This window comes from Lissotriton helveticus, chromosome 7 (assembly GCF_964261635.1).
Source record: "Lissotriton helveticus chromosome 7, aLisHel1.1, whole genome shotgun sequence".
In the NCBI taxonomy this organism is placed as follows: Eukaryota; Metazoa; Chordata; class Amphibia; order Caudata; family Salamandridae; genus Lissotriton; species Lissotriton helveticus.
Window position 1 is genome coordinate 842642731 of NC_136068.1, and position 22917 is coordinate 842665647.

The following is a 22917-nucleotide window of genomic DNA, read 5'->3' on the forward strand; positions in this document are numbered from 1 at the left end:
CTCCCTGTTGTTATTCTTGGCCCTCTTCATCGCTTTGTCAATGATTCTGGTAGGGTACTCTCGTAGTTTCAGTTTTTCTTTCAGGTCTTGCGCCTGCAGTTTGTAATCTGACACATCAGTACAATTACGCCTGAGGCGTAAGAATTGTCCGTAAGGCAGGTTCTCACGCAGGTGCCTGGGGTGGAAACTATCGTATCGTAGTAGGCAGTTTCTGGATGTCGGCTTGAAATGAGTAGTGGTTTTCAAACAGCCTCCTTCTGCGTATATATTTAAGTCCAAGAAAACCAACATGTGGTCTGAGATCGAGCTCGTGAATTTGAGGAAAGCGTTCTGGTTGTTTAACCAGACTTGGAAATCTTCCGCGGATTGTCGGTCACCTTCCCAGATGACAAGGATGTCATCTATGTACCTCCTCCAGCATTTTATGTTGGATCTGTATGGGTTCAAATTGTGAAGAATCCTGGTTGCCTCGAGGTGGTGTACGTAGAGCCCGGCCAGACTTGGAGCAAAGGTACTACCCATGCTGGTCCCATGGCATTGCTGATAAACCGTGGTTTTATATTGGAAAACATTTTTTTGCAGTGCCAATGAGATGCATTCCAGTACTAGCCCTCGTGGTGTTTGATATTTCCATTGTGTGGAAAATAATACTTCCTCGATCAGGGGGGACAATTTGCCAGTTGTGAAATGTGCCCCTCATCAGAATAGGTCCACGCCTAAGCCTGGCTACCTGATGTGAACACAAAATCTAGAATTTCACCATCTTTGTTATTGTTGGAATTTAGCCCACTGGGTCAGGGTTATGCTCCCAAGAAGTGGTCATGTAGGGGTGTAGTCTCCCTAAAGGTAAGTAGCCCATTGGCTACTACCTGTCTCTTCCCCTTAACGCCCCATAATTGAGTATTTAGGAGGCACCTCTGATGCCAGGAACTCCTGATTCGACTGATCCAGAAGAGGAGGAAAGAGCCATGAGGCAACGAGAACTGAAGACTGCTGTGTACTTTTGGTGCCAAACCCTGCCTGTCTGCGCCAGTCTCCAATCGTGAAGAGACTTACTCGTCCTGCAACTACTACCAAGAACCCCGGTAGACTGCCAGCCCTTCTCAAAATGCTAGCAATCTTCCTTTGAGTAGAGGAGCTACTCCCCTGCAATCTGCTGGTACAGAGGAAGTCCGGTTTACTCTGTTGCAGCTCCCCAACCAGCCCGACTCAGCAGTCTTCAGATTTGTTCCTCCCCCTCCCCACTCCAAGTGAGAGGACAGCAGGACCGACCAGAGCCGCAAATGCATACCATGGGTACCAGAATGCTTGCAGCAGCCAAGGCCCGTGAAGAGACTTACTCGTCCTGCAACTACTACCAAGAACCCCGGTAGACTGCCAGCCCTTCTCAAAATGCTAGCAATCTTCCTTTGAGTAGAGGAGCTACTCCCCTGCAATCTGCTGGTACAGAGGAAGTCCGGTTTACTCTGTTGCAGCTCCCCAACCAGCCCGACTCAGCAGTCTTCAGATTTGTTCCTCCCCCTCCCCACTCCAAGTGAGAGGACAGCAGGACCGACCAGAGCCGCAAATGCATACCATGGGTACCAGAATGCTTGCAGCAGCCAAGGCCTGTTTAAGTCCAGTTGGGACTCTAAGGTGGCAGAGACTGAGCGGCCCTCTGGGATTTCCGCACCGTAGAGACCCACTTGCCCTGATTTTTGCACCCTCAACTGGCAAGACAGACGACCGCGAGGATCTTGGGCACACAGAGCCCAGCCTATCCACTCAGTACTTGAGCGACCCAGCTCAGCTATCAATGAACCGGCTATCCCCCCTTGCTTCCATGACTCTTGTGGCCCGAGTTCCCTAGCTCCCGGACTTGTTCTAAGTTCCCCTTCTGCTGCTTGTTTCTAGGTGGCCCCCCTTCTTTCCACCGGCATAGCAGGTAAAGCTACCAGCCCGTTCACCACCTCTGCACCCCGACGCCCTAGGGCAGATAACTAGTACCTGCTGGTGGTACTTTGGACCTTGGCCCCCTATGACCCTAAGTCCCGAAGGAGACCCCCAGAAACAGAGTGTAAATAACTGTATGCAACATATGGCCTTTATCCAATTGGAGTGCATTGTTGCGTAAAGACTCATTTAAGTGACCATTTTACATATCTGCATAAATTGATATTTTTAAAAAGTACTTATTTGATAACGAAGTTCTTGGTATCAAAATGTATATAAAAATAGAACTTTCTTTACTTATTTGGTCTTGAATTTATTCTGATCTAATTTATTGCCTTTGTGAGTACAACAGATGCTTAGCACTACACTCTGATAAGCCTAAACTGCTTGCCCCCACAACCACAAAAGAGCATTCAGTGTTCTCATTTGTCCCTGTGTAAACCAATAAGGGTTGCCTGGACTCTTTACACAGTGCACCTCAATTTGGTCCACTATATAAAGATAGACATCCTGTGCTGTTCTATGTGACTGTCAAGAGTCGTTGGCCAATATATTTTTTAAGACATTGGACGTATTGCAGTAATATACCCCGAAGAAAACGATAGTGGATAGGGGAGTGCAACAGTAATTATTGACCTAGGACTCATCTGTTGCAAGGCATACTGACATACTTTACGTCCACAAGACAGGGTTTTGTGGTTTTTGACCACTATCTAAAGAACCAGCTTACTACATTGGGGGTTCAGTGGTGGGATATAAGCATTTGAATTTTCTGATATCACTTGGTTAGTAGGTGACTCCAAGAAGTAAATTCACAATCGACATTGGTTTAAAAAAAAAAAAATCTCCATTTGCTAATTTGAATTGCTAGGGCATTGGCAGTCCCCCAGTCCAATTGAATTGAAATTTAAAAAAGTATCTAGGCATACCTGTAGAAATAAATAAAACAAGCATTGGAAATGCAGTAGGTCTCGCCTTAAGTTAAAGCCATTTGCTTAGCTAATGGTATTGTATAGCAAAGCAAATGGCTTTAACTTGATAAAAGGCAAGACCTATTGCATTTTTAATGCTTGTTTTTATTTTGCCCCTGCCTGGTTTGTCTCGAGTCGCGAATCTTGATCTCAGAACAGTGCAGAGGGTCCCTTACTCTTTGAGGGCTTGTAGCATACGTGACAGGTTTTATTCAGCGTGTTAGCTCACCCTCCCACTGTGACTCCCTGTAGTCTCCAACAACGTGTCAGAGTCCTAAGTCTGTGAATGGACCGTGGCAGCGCTTCAGTACCGTAAACATTAAATCTCACCCTAAAGTTGGAAATATAAATGGCATTACCGCCTTTTGTTTAAGCAAGCCCGAGTAGGGACAACAAGAAAACAAGCGATACGCGAAATTAAGCAAGATTATGCTGGCGTAACAGAAGTTTTACCAGGATTAGTTGAGTTTTGTGTGTGAATACTGGATGACAATGAAGTCGTTCCTTTACTGCCCTGCTGCTACAAGACCTTCGCCTATTGACGCACATTAACTTTCTTCTCCAGTTGTTAGATGTGTACTTAAAGAGAGCATTTGAAAAAGTATCATGCTAGTCACAAACTCAGGACAAATCATGAAGGCTTTATTTACCAGTGTACCGTATGGGGAACAGTCAGAACAAACCCAGTCAATAATAATACCTTCTAGCAACGTTTATCTGTGACCCGACTCATGTCTCTTACCGTGGGGTCATAGGGTTTCCAAAGTGCCCGCGAGCGGGGGTGCTTTTTATGTTTCAGTGCAGTGTGTGGTCCCAGCGAGAAAAAAGAGGCGTGGGCGACATTATGTAATGTGTAAAACTGAAGAGTTTTAACGGTCTGGCGAGTCGAAGCAGGCCGATGACTTGTGCGGACGTGTCCCTGGGGCTGTGAAGGAGGTGTAGCTGCGAGCCAAGGCTCGCGCCTTGAAATCGGCGTCCAAGGATCGCAGCTGCGGAAAGGGAGAGAGACTGGAGGCAAGATGGACTAGACGAAATAAAGAGAAAGCAAGAGACCGAGAGATCAAGCGTGTGGACGGCGCTGCAAATGGGGGGAAAAAAGTGCTTACTGTTTTTGAAAGGAAAGAGTGTATATCCGCCCGTAAAAGATCCAATCCCGTTGGGCGGGGCCAAACGCGAACAGGGTGATAACCAGGAGGGACTAAAAGCCTCCTGAACAATCATGACACCCGGTCAAATGAGGCACACCAATGAAAATTACGGCCGGAACCGAAAGTGAACTTTGCAAACCATATTGATTCCAAAAGCCTCGCATGGCGATGCAGAGCATGCGTGCTGCTAACGGCAGCCAAGACCTAAAGGTCGTCTGATAGATTTTTGTTCTTGAATTCTATAAAGGTACCACCTGATCTAAAGCCATGTCTGAGGCAGAGGCTGCTAGCCAGGCACTCAACTTGGGTCTATACAAGAAACTTAAATTGACCCAACTTAAGGAGCTCTGAAAAGCATGGAACCATGCCATGGCTTCTAAACCTACAAAAAGGCTCATCTCCTGAACTTGCTTGTTGAGCATGATAGAGCCCTGTCAATGTTTGAGACCCCTAATGGGTCGGGGATGGATGAGGTCAGTGAGAATTAGTCCTCCGATTCCCCTACTAACCGCACCCCTACTTGGGGAGTACCTATGGTAACACCCCAGATGACATAGAAGAGGACGATCCTGATCTTCAAAACCTAGCTATGAAAATAGCCTTAGAGGCTAAAATCGTAGCCATAGTAAGAGAGCTGAGATGGGCCGAGGATCCATCTCTGGTGGCAGCAACACTTTAAATAGGAAGAAGGATTAAGCTTTTGACCCTAAAATCCCCAAAGCATTTTCCCCCAAATATGTAGAAGGTGATATCACCAAGTGATTTGCAGCCTTTAATATGGCTTGTAAGGTGAGAAAACTTTGTCAGAAGTAAATGGGGCTCTCTACTCTGGGAGCATGTTTTCAGGAAAGTGCAGCAGTAGACTCCTGACACTTAATGAAACATTTACGGAGTCCTATGACCCCATGAAGGATACCTTGACTGAGGGCTTTGGATGCGCCACTGGGAAGTACAGAATTAGGTTCAGGGAGACTAAACCTCGCGTCAGACCTGGGAGGATTTTGTTGACTGCTCAGGCAGAACGCTAGGGGGCTGGTTAAAAGGTAACCAGGTGCAAGACTATGATGCCTGGAATAATCATTATGAAAGAGCATCAGTTAAGTAACTGTTTCTGAAAAACTGCATCAGTACTTAGTGGACTTGGATCCAGTCTCTCTCAAAAAAATGGGAAAGAAGGCTGATCATTGGGTTAAGACTAGGGTGTCCAAAAGGTCTCGTGGAGTAGGGGACCAAAAGAAAGGGGTTGCTAAGCCTTCAAGAGAAAGAGGGTGAACACCCTAAAGATAAAAGCAAAGAGTCTTCTAAAGGCCCCCAAAAACCTGTTAAAGAAGGTGCGCTCTGACACAATACTCACACCAAGGGAGGGTTCCAGGGTAAAAATTGGGATCCAAAGGCGGCTTGGTGCTTCAAGTGCAAAGCCAGTAGGCACTGAACTGGAGGCCCTATCTTTCCCCAAAAGAATTCTTCTACTGAACCTCCAGCTACTGCTGATGTGGTTAGTCTCCAGATGGGATCCTTAGTGTGTCCTGACCAGGTCGGAGAGCACACAGAAGCTACCCTAGTCTCTGAGGGTGGGGTGGATGCAGCTTACCTGACTGTCTTACCCACTAACATGCAAAAATAGACAACAACCTTTGATTAACGGGATCAGAGTCGAAGCACTGGGAGATACAGGTGTCACCATGGTGACTAAGAAATGGGTATCTCCAGAACAGTACCCGACTGGAGAAACTTATCCAGTCACTAATGCTGATGATGTGACCAATGTTCATTCCATGGTTTCCCTGAAGTGGGAATGGGTTATGGGCCAGAAGAAGTTAGTTGTGTCCTCTGCAATTCCTGTTTAATGTCTGCTAGGAAATGATCTGGAGTCCTCAACATGGGTTGTGGTAGAGCTTAAATCCCATGCAGCCATCCTGGGAATCCCTGAATGGGTGTGTTTAAAAACCAGAGTTGGTACATGCACAGCAGAGCTCCTAGGCCCAGGGGACCCTCTAGGGAAGAGCTGTGCCAAGGACAGGACCTGTTCTATTCTTGAAAGCTTGAGATAGCTAGCTGCTGCACAGGAACAGGGAGAAGTCAGTGGCTCCCACAGGACCTTTTGTATACTGAGGCCAGAGACCCTAAGCCTGGTGTTTCTAGGAGAGTAGTAGCGTTGGCAATACAAAGATGTTTTACATTCATTGACCCATTATATCCCTGTAGCTGGGCATGGTAGGAAAGTAGCCCCTTTTAACATAGCCACACCCTCTTTTTGCCTGGTAACTGAAGTGATTTCGACTGGAGGTGCACTGGGTTCCTTCTAACCAGGCCCCCAGTGTCTGAGCTCTTTCCCAAACCTGTACAATTGTTTTCCCCCCAAATTGGCAAAACCTTTAGCACTCTCTGTAAGTCCCTAGTAAATGGTCCTTTGGTACCTAGGGCCTGAGGTACTAAAGAGTGTCCCTTAGGGCAGCAGCACGAATTGTGCCACCATGAGGGACCCCTTTCCAAGCACATTCAGGGCTGCTATCGCAGGCTTCTTGTCTTGGTGCAGTCAAAAGTGAAAAGACGACACGTCCCTGTATGCCATGTCCTCTGACGTTGCATGTAATATGTATCAGTCATCCGTTCCACAGGCCTGACTGCCGTTAGGGAGGGTGCTGAATATTACCTGTGAGGGCACACCTGACAGCCTTAAGGCATGGTGCAGAATATTACAAGTCCGGGCATACCTGCATGAGCAGATATGCCCCTGTGCTGGTCAGTCCAATTACTGCCAGTACAAGTGACCAGGGAAGCCATTTTCAAACGTGCTGGACACTGGTGCACACAAGTTCCCCAGCTACATGATGGTTTCACTGAAGATATGGATGTTTGGTATCAAACCTCTTGTATTGGTAAACCCAAACTGATGCCAGTGATGGATTTACCAATTCATGCACACAGAAGGCACCTTAGAGGTGCCCCCTGAAAACCTATCGGCCTCTGTCCTTGCAGACTAGTTTCTGCCAGGCTACCACCTGAGATGCTGTTTTAACCTCCCAGGGTGAGAACAGTTTGCTCTCAGGATACCTAGAACAAAAGCCTGTACGGGAAGAGGGTTTAACACCCCCTCCCACAGGATGGTCTGCTGATTAGCCTCTTTGGGCCTTAAAGAAGACTTTGGAATTCCAATCTGGCTCCCCTTACAGGGGATTGGGTGCTACACTTTGTGCATTCCCTCTAGACAGCCACAAACATAGGAAGGTGACGCTTATCTGCATTCTGAGCACTCCGCTGCATTCTGATGGCTTTTCCTGGGCAGGAAGAGGGACATGTGATTCACACGAACATCTGAATAGGCTGTGTCATGTTCTCACACAAAGCACCTATTTACCCTTGGGGTTAGCCTGGCAGACAGGACTGGGCTGAAAAGGATTCCTGTGCACTTCAGAGACTTTGTATGAAGTCACCCCCTACATCAAAGGCACTAATCAGTATAAATATTGGGTCTTTGACCCCACAAATCAGACGAGGACTGCTGTGCTGCTTAAAGGAGTAAACTAGACTGGATTTCTTGGACTGTTTTCCTGCTCGTTACCCTGCTGCCTGCTACTCCTGACTGCTGGAAGGACTCTGCCTTCCCTCCAGTTGATCTCCAAAGGCTTGCTGGCTTGCCTCCTGTTTCTAAAGTTTCAGGGACACAAAAGACTACCTACATTTCTGCTGGTCGAGGATTAGCGCGAGCCACTGTAGCATCGTGTCCTCACACAGCCCGCAATGGCGCCTGTGACCGCTAGGCCCTGTCTGCTGTCCACAACACCCGGCTGCCCTTTTGTGTCCGCATGGTCTTCGCTGATGACTCTTTACTTGCTCCCGGGCACCGTCTGTTCCCCTAGCCTATTATGCCCTCAAGTAACCCTTTAAGCGCTATTCACTTGTAAGTCCTTTTTTTTGGTTTATTCTTTAAAAATTCATAACTCTGGTTCTACTTATTGTATGTTTATTGTTTTGTGGTGTCTTTTGTCTTATTGTGGTAAATTCACAGTTACAGTGTGTTTAACAAATACTTACACATTGCCTTTGTATATAAGCCCGACTGCTCTGTGCCAAGCAACTAGAGGGTGAGCACTGGTTATCTTATTGTGTATCTAGCTTACCCTGACTTGAGTGGTGGTTCCTGCCTGGCCTGGGTCCATACCTCAGCCAAACAGGAATCCCATTTCGAACACCCCATAATTGAATATTTAGGAGGCACTCCTGATGCTAGGAACTCTGTTTTGACCGCTCTAAAAGAAGAACTGAAGGCTGCTGTGGACTTTTGGCACCAAACCCTGCCTGCTTGACTATCATGACTGAGTGACTCATCCTGCAGCTGAGCAACTACCAAGGACCCCAATAGACTGCCAGCCCGTTGCCATCAATCCCCCTTGTAGTAGAGGAGCTACTTCCTTGCCGTCTGAATGCACCAAAGAAGCAAAGTCCTGTTTACCGTGTTGCCACACCCCTGCCAGCCCGACACAGTTGTACCCCCTCCCCTACCTCCTGAAACAGTACTTGTGCTCCTGAAGGTCACATATGTTACCACAATGAGTGTGAGGACACCAGGACCGGTGCCGCACAGCACCAATACCCGGGGTACTGAACTCCCTTGCAGCAACCAAGACCTGTTTAAGTCCAGTCAGGACTCTTAACAGCCCAGAACAGCCATCAAGGAACGTCCGCACCGCAGAGAACCAGTTTAAAAATGGCCATATTGTCTTGCTTTCTGCACCCTCAGCTGGCGAGACAGACGACTGCTAGAACCTTGGATGCACAGAGCCCAGCTGACCTAACCACTCTGCACCAGAGCCCCCCAGCCCGGGTATCGATGAACCGAAAGTGCCCCCTTGCTTCTAGGACCCTTTTGACCTGGGCCCATGGCTGGGATTTCCAGGTCGTGTCCCCAAGTCCCACTCTGCAGCCTGTTTCTAGGTGCCCCCCCCCCCCCTTCTTTCCAACAGCATAGTAGCACGCAAAGCTACCAACTCTGCACCTGGACGCCCCAGGGCAGGTAACTAGTAAATGCTGGTGGAATTTTGGACCATGACCCCCTTATGTCCCGAAGGAGACCACCAGGGACCTACCTTGAATAACTGTATGGAACATGTGCTCTTTTTCCTATAGGAAAGTATTGCTGTGTAAAGACTAATTTAAGTGACCATTTTACTTAACTACAAAAATCTATATTTAAGAAAAGTACTTACTTGATAACGAATTTATTGGTATCAAAATTTATATAAAATTACTTCTTTTTCTAAATTGGTTTAAGGTTTATTCTGGTCTCATTTATTGCCTTTGTGAGTGCCACAACTGCTTAGCACTACCGTTTAATAAGCTTAAACTACTTGCCCATTCTACTACAAAAGAGAGCATTTAGAGTTCTTGTTTTTGCCTCTCTAAATAAGGGTTGCCTGAACTCTCTATATGGTTGACCAGAACATGGTACACTGTGTGAAGAGCCAGCTTCCTATACTTAATACTACTGTTTGTCTGGCAACGGTGGTTGGCACAAGTGTGGGGCTCCACCGCCGTACATGTATATATTCCACAGGTATTTTTTAGATATACACATGCTTCCCATGGATATGCCTTGTGATGGCTCAGGCCTGTCTTGGAATAATTCAAAGAAAGTAGGGTCCCTCTGTATGTCACACTCATTACCTGTGGTTCAAGGTAGACCAGATGTGTTTGCAACTTACCATGCTCTCTATCGGCCTCACCAGTGCCCCTCTGCTGTTCACAAAAGTGATAGTGGTGCCTCCTGCCCATCTTTGGAGGTCGGCGAAACCAGTGTCCCCTTATCTCTGACTGCTGATGGCAGACTCGCTGCAGTCCATCGTGGACCACCTTCAAACAGCGAACCCTCTTGATATAATTTGGGTTCCCGAATAACAAGCCAAAGTTTTATCGGACTCCTTTGCAGATGCTTCCTTACATTGGACCTTCCTGGATATTATACAGTTCATAGTCTTCTCTCTGTTTCGGTGAGTCCAGGACTTTTGGGATATGAACCTGATATTTCAGGTCTAGTCCTAGATCTTGATGAGAGTATCTCCGAGGCTTCCTGACATTTTAGCCTCCTGCATCTTCCTAGTTGACTATTCCATGTGGCATATGTGAGCTCTGCAGAAATTCCAGTGGGCCTAGCACCAAGGAACCTATCACATTCCATTCAAATTTTGAAAGAGGCTGCACGTGCCCAGGAATGGTGGCTGCTCGCTCGCAATTGGACCAGCGGCAGGCACCTCTTCCTTCGTTACCCAGAAGCCGATGTTGGTGACAGATGTGTCGCTGTTTAGTCTCTACCTCCAGAACCTTAGGGCTCTGGGCTCCGAAGGAAGCTCGACGCTGTATTAACTTGCTTTTGTTACGATCCGTTTGCTTCTCCTTGAATGCCTTCCTACTCTTTATCGAAGTGAGGCTAGTTCAGTTTCTCACAGAGCAAAAGGGCTGTGGAGTTTGTGTTTTATTATGGATGGGGAAACAATTGTATTGTTATTGGATAGTGATGGGTAGCTAATTGTTGTAGATTTCTAAATGCTAATATGAGGGAGGGTAAAGTAGATTGGTAACAATTGTTTATTCCAAAACTATCCGTTTTTAATTATGATTTGTGCTTTTCTGTATTACTTGTATATATGATTTGCTTGTATTGGCTTTTTAGGCATGAGCTCAAACTGTCAATAATTGAAATTTAAAAGTGTTGTGCATCTCTGAAATTGGTTGGAGCATTGGGGCCACTTCCTAATTGCAAACCACTTGGCAGAGCCCTTGAATTGAAGAATGGATGAGCTCAGCATGCTGTCTGGTAGACTGCTATTGGTGACTACATCCTGAGGTGGCGCAGGGCATCCTCTGGCAGTGGTGAGAACCCTGGCTAGATATTCTCACCACAGTAGAATAGGCAGTGTCAGTTTTGCATGTTGGCATTTCCACAAGAAGACCCGCTTAGGGCTGTGTTCTACCTGTTATTTACCTGTGGACTCCTGTATGCCTCTCCTGACCCAAGTTTTGAAAAAGATCAGGAATACCTGGGACCAAGTCATTCCAGTGCTACGGGTTAGGCCAGGAGTGTGTGGTACCTGGAGCTTCTGAATAAGAGCTACTGTCCTCTGTTCAGGCTGCCTCATTCGAAGAACCTTCGGTTTTAGACACAGAGCAGGTTTGTCAACCTAAATTTTAAAATCTGTTCCTGCTGCAGACGTGGACATTGAATGGAAGCAGTTGACTGAGTTTGATCTGCTGCCAGAAGTGCTGAATGTCCTCTTCTCTGCCAGATGCTCTCCCACAAAGTCTATTCATGCCAGGTGATTGGTCATGTTTGTACCAATCAGCGTAAGATCGACCCTTTACAATCCAAACTTCAGATGTTCTTTTGATTGCTTTGCCTCTGTGTTATTAAGGCCTTTTTACATATGTCGGACCAGCAGTCTTCATATTAATCACCTGTTGTGATTAGGTTTATAAAAAGTCTTATCTGATAGACTGCTAGCTGTAGATTCCTTACCTTTAAATTTCCCAGGCGTCCGGCTGGATCCGGAAACTTTTGCGTGAGCAGTACCCCGTGCATGAGCCGTCGGGTGGCTTCATTCAGTTCAGCGTGACGTCGTGAGCGTCTTTTATGATGACATGGTCACCTATATAGGCGCCAACCAGGCGCATGGATGTCAATTCTTTCCTTTCCGCGCCAGTAAAGCGTCGATCCGGTAAGAGCTAACCCTCTGTCTCTTTTTGACAGCTTTTTTCTACTTTTTGTTGCCTTTTTTTTTTCCTGGAAGTATGTCCAGGATATCTTCTAGAAGGACAGGGTTCAAACTATGTGGTGCCTGTCAACGTGCCATGTTGGTTACCGACCGGGAGACCGTTGCGCAAGGGCTACCACAGGTCCCAGAGGAGTCCCAGGCCATACTCTTACTTGCAGTGAAGGACGGAAGAAATGCAGCAAAATTCGCCATTAGGTGTGGTCTTGACACAACTGACTTGCTGGGCAGGGCGTTATCTTTCGGCAGTGGCCTTACAGTGCCACGCCTGGTTGAGAACGTCCGGCTTTTCGGGCGATGTTCAGGCTAATTTGATGAACATGCCTTTTGACGGATCTTGTCTTTTTGAAGAGAAGGCGGACTCTGCCTTGGAGCGCTTCAAGGACTGTTGTGCTATGGCCAGATCCTTGGGTCTCTCAGTAACCCCACCTGGCCAGCCTAGCTGTCATCCCTTTTGTGGCAACGGAAGGGGTTTCAAGCTGCAATGCAGAGTCGCATTTGAATCAGTCTTCATTTGAATCACCTGTTGTGATTAGGTCCATAAAAAGGCTCGTCGCATTTTCCCTCCTAAACGATTTGGTCTTAAAAGTTTTTCATGTACATTGACTTCCAGCAGATGCATAGCTGCTCATTGTGTCTCTTGACATTGGAGACTATCATCCTCATCGCTTTAATTTCAGCTCATTACATGAGCGCTTCAGGCACTGTTGTTGCGTCCACCCTATGCCACATTTTTCCAGACATGCTGGTGTTGGGTACTTGGGTGACCATCCTTCGTATGTTCTTTTCTCTTCCAGATCCCTCGAAAGAGGAAGAGAGGCTTTATTGGCTGCACCCCAAATGGGGCTTGAAGCCTTTATGTTGAACGTTCTAAGGAACCATATGGCCAACTGTGTGATTGGTTCTCCGGGTCAAAAGAAGACCAGGTTGTGCAGAGGAGTTCCCCATCGAGGTGGATGGACCCCTGCATTAAGATATGCTATTCAGTTGTCAACAAGCAGACCCTGGCGGTGTGAGGGCCCATTCCATGAGAGCTACGGTTGCAACCTCTGCTTTGGCACGGAGTGCTTGTCCTTGACATCAGCTAACGTGCGAAGTGGGTGTCTGTGTTTATGCTCTCAAAGCTCTTTTAAGTGCCAGTTCTGACTGGAAGGACTTTTTGCCTGCTCAGTCCTGCAAGACTTGTCACGTCCTTTAGGCTAGTCCTGTCATGCATACCTCCTTTTTACATGCATTGTCCTACCCATACGACAATAACGTTTCCAAACAGCTGATCTTTTACATAGTAGCTTGCTCGTCTCTTCAACACCAGGCTCTTAGTATTCTATCATAATCCCTGTACCTGATTTACATAAACATGTCCCCAGGCACGGCAGAACTCTTCTGTATAAGGGTCACCACTTTTTTCATCCTTGGCCAACAGCTAGCTGTGCATGATCACATTTGTTAAGAATAGCATTGGTGATTGTTTTCAAAACCTATTGATTCTAGAAAAAACCCTGGAGTGACCACTTAAGTATAAAAGACACTCCTCCTCCTCTTCCCCCCCCCCCCGACAAATTAGAGGAGAATTCCTTCCATGCTGAATTTTCGACAAGCAGCAGCCTGACATCCCTTGCGGAGTGTCATCCTTGAGACCGAGACGGGGTCCTTCGTTCTCAACCAGCAGATGAGGGAGCTGGTTTATTTCTGGGGATTTCTTGGCTGTAGATACCTACACATATGCACATACATGCTACACGCACAGGTCTAGGATGGGTACATTTAGGCAAATTACTTGGGGCGCACACTTTAGGAATATGCAAGTGCTACTGTTTATATCTGAACTGCTTATGTTCAATTTTATTAGCACTATGGTCGGACTGTATCTACTATTTTACCATATGGATACTTGCCATATCGTTCATATGCTTTTGTCTCCTGATTGTCGCAGCACATACATTTTACACATGACTGATGCTTGAGCAATCGATACTTATTGAAAGACGTCCTAATCACCATCTTGTGTATTTACCTAGAGTAAGCAAGCATGAGTGACTGAGCGAAAAGTACTGTACTGTATTCCACAATCCTCGAGGGATCAAGGTTGTCCTGTTCAGTGGTTGCCAGAATCTACGTACACCACTGTAAGATACAGGGGGTGGTAGTGGTACTGTAGAGCTAACTGGTCTAACGGCTGACATATCCTGTGGGGGTGTCGAGGTCCCCCCCGAAATGTTTAGAAGTTGTCTCCTAAACTAAATGGCATGGATTAGGGGAGTGGGAGGAGGAGGGATAATCACATAGGGAGGCGATCATGAGATCATTTCAGGGGTCCTTTCTGTAGTTCGTAATCCACACTAAATGTGAGCTTATAAAAAGGCTACAATATCAAATAAGAACAGAATAGAATTGACCAAAAGCACTACTGTACATAATTGGTGTGCTGTGGGTCCCAATGCACACCGCCTGCTGCACTAATGATGGCTATCGCCTTTTCTTTTCACTCCTTCCAAACCATGTCTGAACATCACTTCAATCTCGAAACAAATCTGGTCTCTTTCTGTAAGAAAATGAGCTGCTGCCCCCTTTTTTTGTGTCAAACGCGCCATCTGCCCTAATGCTAGAGGGAAAATAAGCCCCAGTACCCACTTTGTATTGCAAAACATTCATAATTATGATGCAGTGGGCACTGGACAAAATGTCACTGCACCCATTTCTCTGATAGGTGCTTCCTTGCTACATTGGTTGCCATCTCAAATCATCCCTCTCCCTCCGGTCTGTGCCCCTCACCATCTCTCTCCTTCCAATTTTTGTGCCTCACAAACTCTCCTCATCCCTCTCCCTCACCATCTCTCCTCCTCCCTCTCTGTTAGAAATGGGGTATCGTGGTGCAGAGCGGGCAGGCCAAACTCCTGAGGACATGTGTGAAGCATCCATGCAGTACACACAGACGACACACAAGGCACACCACAAAAAGAGACCACACCAGATTAGATGGAAAGAATAACTTTTGTATTGTATAAAACATACAAGAGTAACCACGTATGAAACCACAGTAGTCTCTAGACTGCGCCAACTGGCGCCAGGGTAATAAATACAAGGGGATTATTTACAGGGCAGGGCCAATCGGGCCGCTGCCAGAACCATTACGCAAGGATACAGAATAAATGAAAAAGGAAAGTTCATCCATGCCAAGGCTGTAATAAAGAAACAAAGCATTATCATGTGGCATAAAACATCAGGCGGGAACATCTGCCATAAACCCTCTTTGCAGGACATTCACCATAGGCCTGGAATCAGGCGGGACCAGATGGGGCATAAAGCCTTACCATGAGCCATGGACCCGTGGGCATAATCTTATGCAGTAGGCATCCTTAGGACTTAACCAACCCAGGTGTACAGTATATCCGCAGATATTCCCCTGGACCTAAACACGTGGTATGAAGCACAGTGTGCCTACCAATGGCATAAACCCATTGACATGAACCCCCTGTGTCATAAAACCTGCCTAATTCTCATGCGGCCGGCATCCGGGGCATTACAAAAGTGGCCCCTATCGTTGGCACGCCCTTCAGGAAGAATCACAGTACCCCCATGTGCACTCTAACGGCATGAGGCCTTTGAGGCAACATTTCCTAGCATCTTGACATCGAAAGGGGTTTGACCAAGTGAGTGCAACACTGCTTCTACTCGGGGGGGGGAGGTGGCAAAAACACATTAACTTTCACTGGGTAGGGAGTTGGCATTTCCGACATCAGCAAGGCCTCATTACCAGTTCCCAGGCACCCCGGGCAGTTGGGGGGGGGGGGGGGCTAGCTCAAAGGGCCCCTGATTAGCCCCACCACCACACTAGGCACCATTGGGGGCATCAGGCATGGCATTAGGCTGGACATCACCTTCTTGGCAGAAAGGCCTAGGGCAGGGGCAGACGTCCTCCCACAGTCAGGGGGCCTACATAACGTTTGGCAGGGTCCACAAACTCTTGAGCAGGCTTTCCCTCATACATAAACCTGTGGGCATCAAGGTTTCATTATCAGCGTACGTGTGCAGCTGTGTTAGGCCCCAAAGAAGAAAAAAAACTCTTGGTGCGGTAGGGGAGCCTTCCTTCCCGGTCTCTGCTCGGCGGATCCCTGGTGCCCCTGAATCGGCACCCGCGTTGCCCCGCAGAGGCCCAACTCACCAGGCGCCTGTCTCGGGTGTCCTCCGCTTCCAGGGGGAGGGTGTTGCTTGCATTTCCGGCCTCCGGGGTAATGCGGGAGCCCACATAGGCTAAGCGGACTCCTCTGTGGTCTCTCTGGCTCCTTGCAGGTCCGGGGCCGTTCAGGCGGGCTCTCCCTCTCCTGGGGGCCCACCCGTGATGCTCCAAAGCTGGGCCCGGGCCTTCAGATACCTTCCCGGGGCCGGGGTCCAATCAGGCGGCAGAATGATAGAGCCGCGCCTGCAACCGCCAATCTCCGCGCTGCTTGCCGGGGCGTGTCAGCCGTGGCCAATGGCTGCGCGGCGGTAGAGGGGGCGCGGCCGATGACGTGGCCGGCGCCCCCGTCACGTGACTGTGGCCGCGTCGGCCTCTTCAGGCTCGATGCGGCCCTCAGCACCACTGCGACGGCCCTCCTCAGGCTCCGGGGGCCGCAGTGGGGATTTTCAGCGGGGCCTCTTCCTCTCTCCGCGCGGCGAAGTCCGCGCCACTTCCCTCGCATCTTCCGGGCGCGCAGCGCTCCTGGCCCCCAGCGCTCGCTCTCCTCGGCGCCTGGGCTGCAGCGGTGATTGCGGTAAGATTTCTCTTTTTGGCAATGAGGGGTAGGCTCCCTCCATTTCAATATCAAAACAACAGGGTAGGCTCCCACTGGTTTCCACGTAGGCAATGAAAGGGCGGCAATATGCAGTGTGGGCACCCGCGTTTCCAATAGCAGCACAGAGGCTGCAATCACGCCGGGGAGGCTCCCGCTCAATTTAAATAAGCCACCGTGCCTCCAGCGAGATGATACAAAATATAGGCCGCAAAGGAAGGTGCTCTGCTCAATATTGAGGGCGTAAATTGAACCAGATAGGAGAGGCTGCCCATTAAGTTGACCACTATGGAATACATAGCGACCCTCAGTGTCAACCTCCACCTCATCCATCCCCGCCTTCGCCCAGGTCAATGCGCCTCTTGCCAGGGAAAAGTTAGTGCTGCACACCTGTCCCTGCCAGTGGTGTTGCCAGCGGTGTTGCAATTGAGCAGTTTCAAGGATTGTCAAATGTGTTTCCTAGAGTAGGGCAACGCCAGTGGTTCTAAGCTGTAGATACCCGTATATGGAATATCTACGCGAGGGGCTGTGAATACCTCTTACGTTCCAGGTGATATTAACGTAGGCCATGCGGGAGGCTTGTAGTGGTGGGACTTAGTCAGCAGAGCAGTCATTTAATATAAGAGCTCATGGTGTGGCAGCGAGTCTCTAGGAATAACAAAAACTATTCCGGGAAAACCATAAATTCAAGTCCAAGTTGTGGAACTGCATGAGAGCGAACTCTTAAAAGGAGTTGACCAAAAGAGATGTGCCGAACCATGGCAACTAATGCTCAATCAGACTTTGAATCTGGAAAAGGCAGGTGAGTGCGAAGCGAAGTCGTGTAGCCTATCCCCTGGGTAAATAACACTGAGAGAAGAGAAGGTGAGTGTTATCGTGTGTGCATGTTGTAGTGTGGACACATGTATTATATGATCAGATCGCGGGTAGGTAATCTACTCGCTTATTACTTAATAGGGTGTATGCCGGTTAAGTTAGTGATACAAAGCTTACTCGGACGGTCAGATGATCATATCCGAGGTCTGGCGATTGACAACAGGGAAGCGAGTCGGAGTCCGCAGACCATGCCGGTAAGTAGTCAACGTCCCCTCCGGACTTGGTTGGGGAAACCGTGGAAGCTGATGGCAATCACGTGCTATGAAGAGCAGCCGCCACGTGTAGCGCCTCCTGACGTTCTTTCAATCTGTTCCGGGGCAATAATCGGTGGAGTATGTCGGTGTTCCTCTACCCCTTCCGCGCCCTCCCAGTCTGGAACTTGAGCAATCATTAGGCGGTCTAAATAACATGGCCAAGCCAGTCTCCTCCAGCAAGTCCCAAACGTCTGATAGTGAGTCACAAAAGCGGAAGGTTCCCGTCTTAACCACCCGCAGACGAGCCTGGCGCAGCATAAAATAGCGCAGACTAAGTTCCTGCAGCTGGTGCTTCACAACTAAGGAGGCTCGCCGCTTCTGTACCTGGGCAGTGTAGTCCGTGAAGAACAGGACTGTAACGTTATGAACTGTGGGCCCCGGTTGCATCCTGATTTCCCTCAGTATTGTACCTCTGTCTCTGAAGTTCAATAACGTGAATAGAAATGGTCATGGACTAGCTCCAGGAGGAGGTCTGTGAGTAGGAAATCTGTGCGCTCGTTCCACCACAAATTGGGGGGGGGGGGAGAGCACCCAGTGAAAGCAGCTCTTTCAGCCAGTTCTCCACATAACCAACCAGGTCCTGCCCCTCTGCACCTTTAGGGAGGCTAATCACTCACATATTGTTGCGGCGTGAACAGACTTCTCCGTTGTCCAGTTTATCTTCAAGGGTACACTCATGGTCGAGCAAATTCTGCAGGTTAGTAGTGTGATTGCGAGTTTTGGGTTGTAGGTCTGAAAGCATGAGTTATTTTTCGTGCACGCTATCAGTTTGTTTCTGATGATCAGCTCTCAAAAGTGTAAAGTCTGATGCTACTTTGTCTATCCTAGTATCAAGGGATGCGCGCGTCTGGTCCAGTGCTGCGCAATTCTTCTTCACTGCTGCTAGGGAATGTGGTAGGTAAGGGGAGGAAGGACGGGGGAAGGAAGGGAAGGGATACCGTTGCAACCATACGCCTGTGCAAGCCACCGTGGCAGAATGTTAAGTGCTTCCCTGCTGTCCATGTATTATATATTATCTCCTATTGCCTGCTGGTCATCCTCATCGGATGCACTGCTGGTGCCTCTGAGCGGTCTCATTCTCCACGGCTGCTAGGACATAGTCTAGCTTAGCTGATAAATCGGAGCGTTGAGGTTCTGGTGGCCTCTCTGTTCTAGAGAGCGACCCCCTCCCCAGTGTCATGAGGCACCATCACCTGGTGGGCGGCAGATCGAAGGCGACCCAAGGCTAGTTATTGGGCATACCCGGAGTGGTGCACTGCATCGCTGTGGCTCGAAGGCATGTCAGATGATCCGTCGCAGGTGAGGGGGGGTCCCGTCCGAGCCCAAGTCAGTAATATGTATGGTGTGGATGATATTTTTGTGTTCCAATTGGGAGGCTGGGTCTCGATGAAGATCCCCCACTGACCGCTGGATCGGTGCCCGGTCCGACACTGCCCAAACTATGGCGAGGAATAACTCACAGGTGACCACCGCCAGCAGAAGAAGCCACACCTCCGGTGAAGGTAAGCAGCCCCTTTCTCAATATCAGTCTTTCGGCACCCGCTGTGAAGGGACACCAGAGGGCCTGGGCAGCGCGCCTGTAGATGTGGCAGGCCGAGCACTAGTGGCCCGGTCGATCCATATGTCTCAATGAAATCCAGTATGAAGAATAGAGGGGTGATACCCGGCACCGGTCCTCGATCTGCTCTCATGCAAGCAGATCCAGAAGGTCTTCCATGCTGGTCCCAGAGCAAACTCCGTTTATCCAGAGCGCGGGGAGGGGGAGAAGCAACCCAGGCCTGATATGACCCTCGTGTCGTCCCCTCCCCTCACCTCGGTGTTGTCTGTAACGTGTCAGCCAAAGGGGGGGATGAAGGCCTCCTCCTACATGAGCGTCTCACCCTGTCTTTTGAAGGGGTTTACACTGAGCTCCGCTAGCGCAGAGCGGGTGATATTTCCGGGCTCCAAAGGCAGACCAGGCCCCTGCGTACCACCGGGTGGGCTCCAGTTCCGGCACCACACAGGCGGGGAATAACCCTGGTGGCTACGAGCCGTCCACTTGTCGCAGTAGAATCCAATGTAGAAGGTAGAAGAGTGAGGCCTCGACCAGATTCAGTCCTCGAGCCACCCCCATGCAGGTGGACCCAGCAGAAGGTCTCGTGTGCAACTCCCACAGCAAACCCAGAGTCTCTCAAGCAGGCTGGGGGAGAGGGGAGGAACAACCTGGGCCCGATTAAAAACCCTTGTCTTCTCCCATCTCTGTATCCTGGAGCGTTGCAGTCAAAAGGGAGATGGAGGCCACCTACTCCAGGATCATTTCACCCAGCCTTGCAGAAGGGCATCCCCTGAATTATGCTAGCGCTGCACTGAGAGGGGCTAGGCCAGATCGATCCCTCTCACTGTCCCCCCCCACCCAGGTCTTCACCATAGCACCTCAGGCACCCAGTTGCCTAGGCACTATGCCGGACTCACCTCCATGGACTCCCAGCCCAGCATACCAGTAGGATCCAACGTTTCCTTCCGGCTGTGAGTGTTTGTTGGAGCAGCTGATCCGTCCAGGGCCGGCACCAGTCAATAGATCTCTCAGCACCGCTCCGGTGTTGGACTCCCTGAGGCTTTGTGTAGTGCTCCCCCGCAGCGGGTCACAGGCTAGGCTGGGGGTCAGCGGCTTCTGGTGGTCTCGTTCCAGCGGGACTCTTTGTTCAGCGGGGCAGGCAGTACGCCCGGCCTGCGCAGCTCCCCATGTGGTCCCAGTCTCGCACTGCCCGCCTCAGCTGGCATAGCGCCCTATGTATTGATAGGGGCATATGCGGTAGTCCGATTATAGTACCCGACCTGGGGGAGCTTTGCCAGTGTGGGCCAGGCCGTGAGCCCCGGGATGGGGAAGGCCGCACCCCGGGTCTCGTAGATTTCAGCATTCCTGCATCCTCCATGAGTTCACTATCGGGAGCAGCAAGGGTTAGGCAATGTCCACAGTGCCTGGTGTATCATCCAGATATAAATAGCATGTCGATGTTCAAGATAAAAGGGGTAGAGGGCACAGTGGGATTAAGATTCATCCAGCATTTTAGTCATCTATCATGCCCCCAGCCAACTGAGGTTTCATAAGATAAAACCATATATTTCCCTTTGATTAGTTTAGCTTGCATTTATTTTTCATTTGAGGCGTGTGCATGTTTTTATATGCAGTTACCCGAAGGTTTAAAATACAGAATCTTTTTTTCTTTTTAGCCATTTCTTTAACATGGAGTTCACATTCAATGACCCTGCCCCATATCACTCAGTAGTGCTCATTAGAATCGTTTCATTTTCCTGTTTTCAAAGTGTTCGGGTGTTTGTGATTAGTTATTGAACACAAGGAATATATAACATTTATAGGTGCTGCCTTTTTGTATTGCAGCGCAGCATTGCAGTATCATTCATATGATTTATGATGTGATTTGTAGGCATTTAATCGTCATTTCTACTGTAAATATAGTTCGACATTAAGACTTCATTAAAGTGCTATGTATTTACAAAAACTCACATTTCTGACTGAACATTCACATTGTAGTTGCAACTATGTCAACATTGTTGTACTGTACCTAGCCTCAACCCTAATTATGTTGAATGGGACCAGCTTGTGATCTGTCCATGATTGGGTAGCGGTGTACCAGGTGTTAAACTCGAACGGTTAGTGCAAATCCCGTCAAGGGTATGTCCTCTTTAAATGGGTCGGATTTCATATTAGTTGCGCTAGGCTTAATATTTTTAAGATATCTCGCAGACATTAGCTTAACAGTGAAGCTACTCGTAATCTTTGCCCCCGAGGCACTTTTTCAAATATTAAGTTTAGAAATGGTTTGGTGTGGCTAGTTCCCTCAACACAAACTAAACCTAGGGTGATGCCTGGATTATTTGCAGTTGGTGCCAAGCATCTGTTCTGCATAGTGTTTCTATACAAAGGAACACAACCACATTTGTATTTTTACTTTACTTTATTATGCTTGTTTAATTGGAGCAGTAGTCAACACCGTAATATGAGAGACTTTTATAAGAGGAATTATGGTGATGTTTTGGGAACAATTGTGATAACGTTTGGTTTTGAACATAATGTGTGTTGTTAGGATATGGAAATTCTATTTAAAAATATGTTTTGCTCCACAGATCAGCCTATTTTTTCATTTAAGAAAGTGGCAGTGAAGCAGATTATTTTCCCAGATTGTAGAGAACATAATCCTGCTAGACATTGCAGTGTCTTTTCCCCTGATATTTGTGAATATTCTCTGTATTATGTGTGTTAGAGTAACTTGTATGTTTCAATTTGACATCGCTGAGCTTAATTTTTATTTGTTTGATGTATTTTGAATTCGTTTATTTTAACAGCTCTGAAGCAATAAAGGGAGCTGTGATTGGTATTGATTTGGGCACTACAAACTCCTGTGTTGCAGTGATGGAAGGAAAACAAGCAAAGGTAACTTCAAGTTTTTGCCCGCCTTGTTTTGCCCTTGTTTGCTAAAGCACTTTTTAGAACTAATTTTGTCCCCCCACCCCCCATTCAGGTATTAGAAAATGCTGAAGGTGCCAGAACTACCCCGTCTGTTGTAGCTTTTTCTGCAGATGGTGAGCGTTTGGTGGGAATGCCGGCAAAACGACAGGCAGTGACTAACCCCAAAAATACATTCTATGCTACAAAACGCCTAATAGGGCGACGATTTGATGACGCTGAAGTACAAAAAGATCTGTAAGTAAAGACACCATCACCTATTCACTGTAGCATATATTGCATTATGCTAAGAAGCTTTTTTTTTTTTTTTTTTTTTTTAATAATGTACCCTAGTATTTTCTCCTAGCTCTGCAGGCACTACTGTAGTAGTATTTGTGCATACATTACAATAATAGGTGATGAAAAAGATGAAACTGAGAAGTATAGCTGTAGTAAACGTTTGCATAGAGACACTTTTAATTTAGAATGTTTTCAAATAAAAGTAGCAAACTGGTAGTCATAATGGCCGCAGCTCATTACAGTAGCTAAAATAGTGCAATCAAGCTGCAGAATATTTAACAAATGGAGTGTATGCACAGATGCCATCTTTTGAGTTTTAATTTTGTCATCTGCTCACCCTGGCAGCACACTTATTCCTTAAATCCTTCAGCTTTGTAGTCCAGGCGGCTTTCTTTTCTGAAAATGAATACAATATATGAAAGCCTGCCACTCTTTTAATATTTTTTTTATTGCATAAGTG

At 48.0% G+C, this 22917-nt stretch overlaps 1 protein-coding gene across 1 annotated transcript in view; it reads left to right on the plus strand.

Annotated features, from left to right (window-relative positions):
- The window catches only part of HSPA9 (heat shock protein family A (Hsp70) member 9), a 360992-nt gene that overhangs the window by 35572 nt on the left and 302503 nt on the right, over nucleotides 1–22917 (plus strand). Inside the window, exons 3-4 of the mRNA XM_078653348.1 lie at nucleotides 22058–22145; nucleotides 22234–22415. Of these exons, the coding sequence (XP_078509474.1) occupies nucleotides 22058–22145; nucleotides 22234–22415 (270 nt within the window). The remainder of the gene's footprint in view (nucleotides 1–22057; nucleotides 22146–22233; nucleotides 22416–22917) is intronic.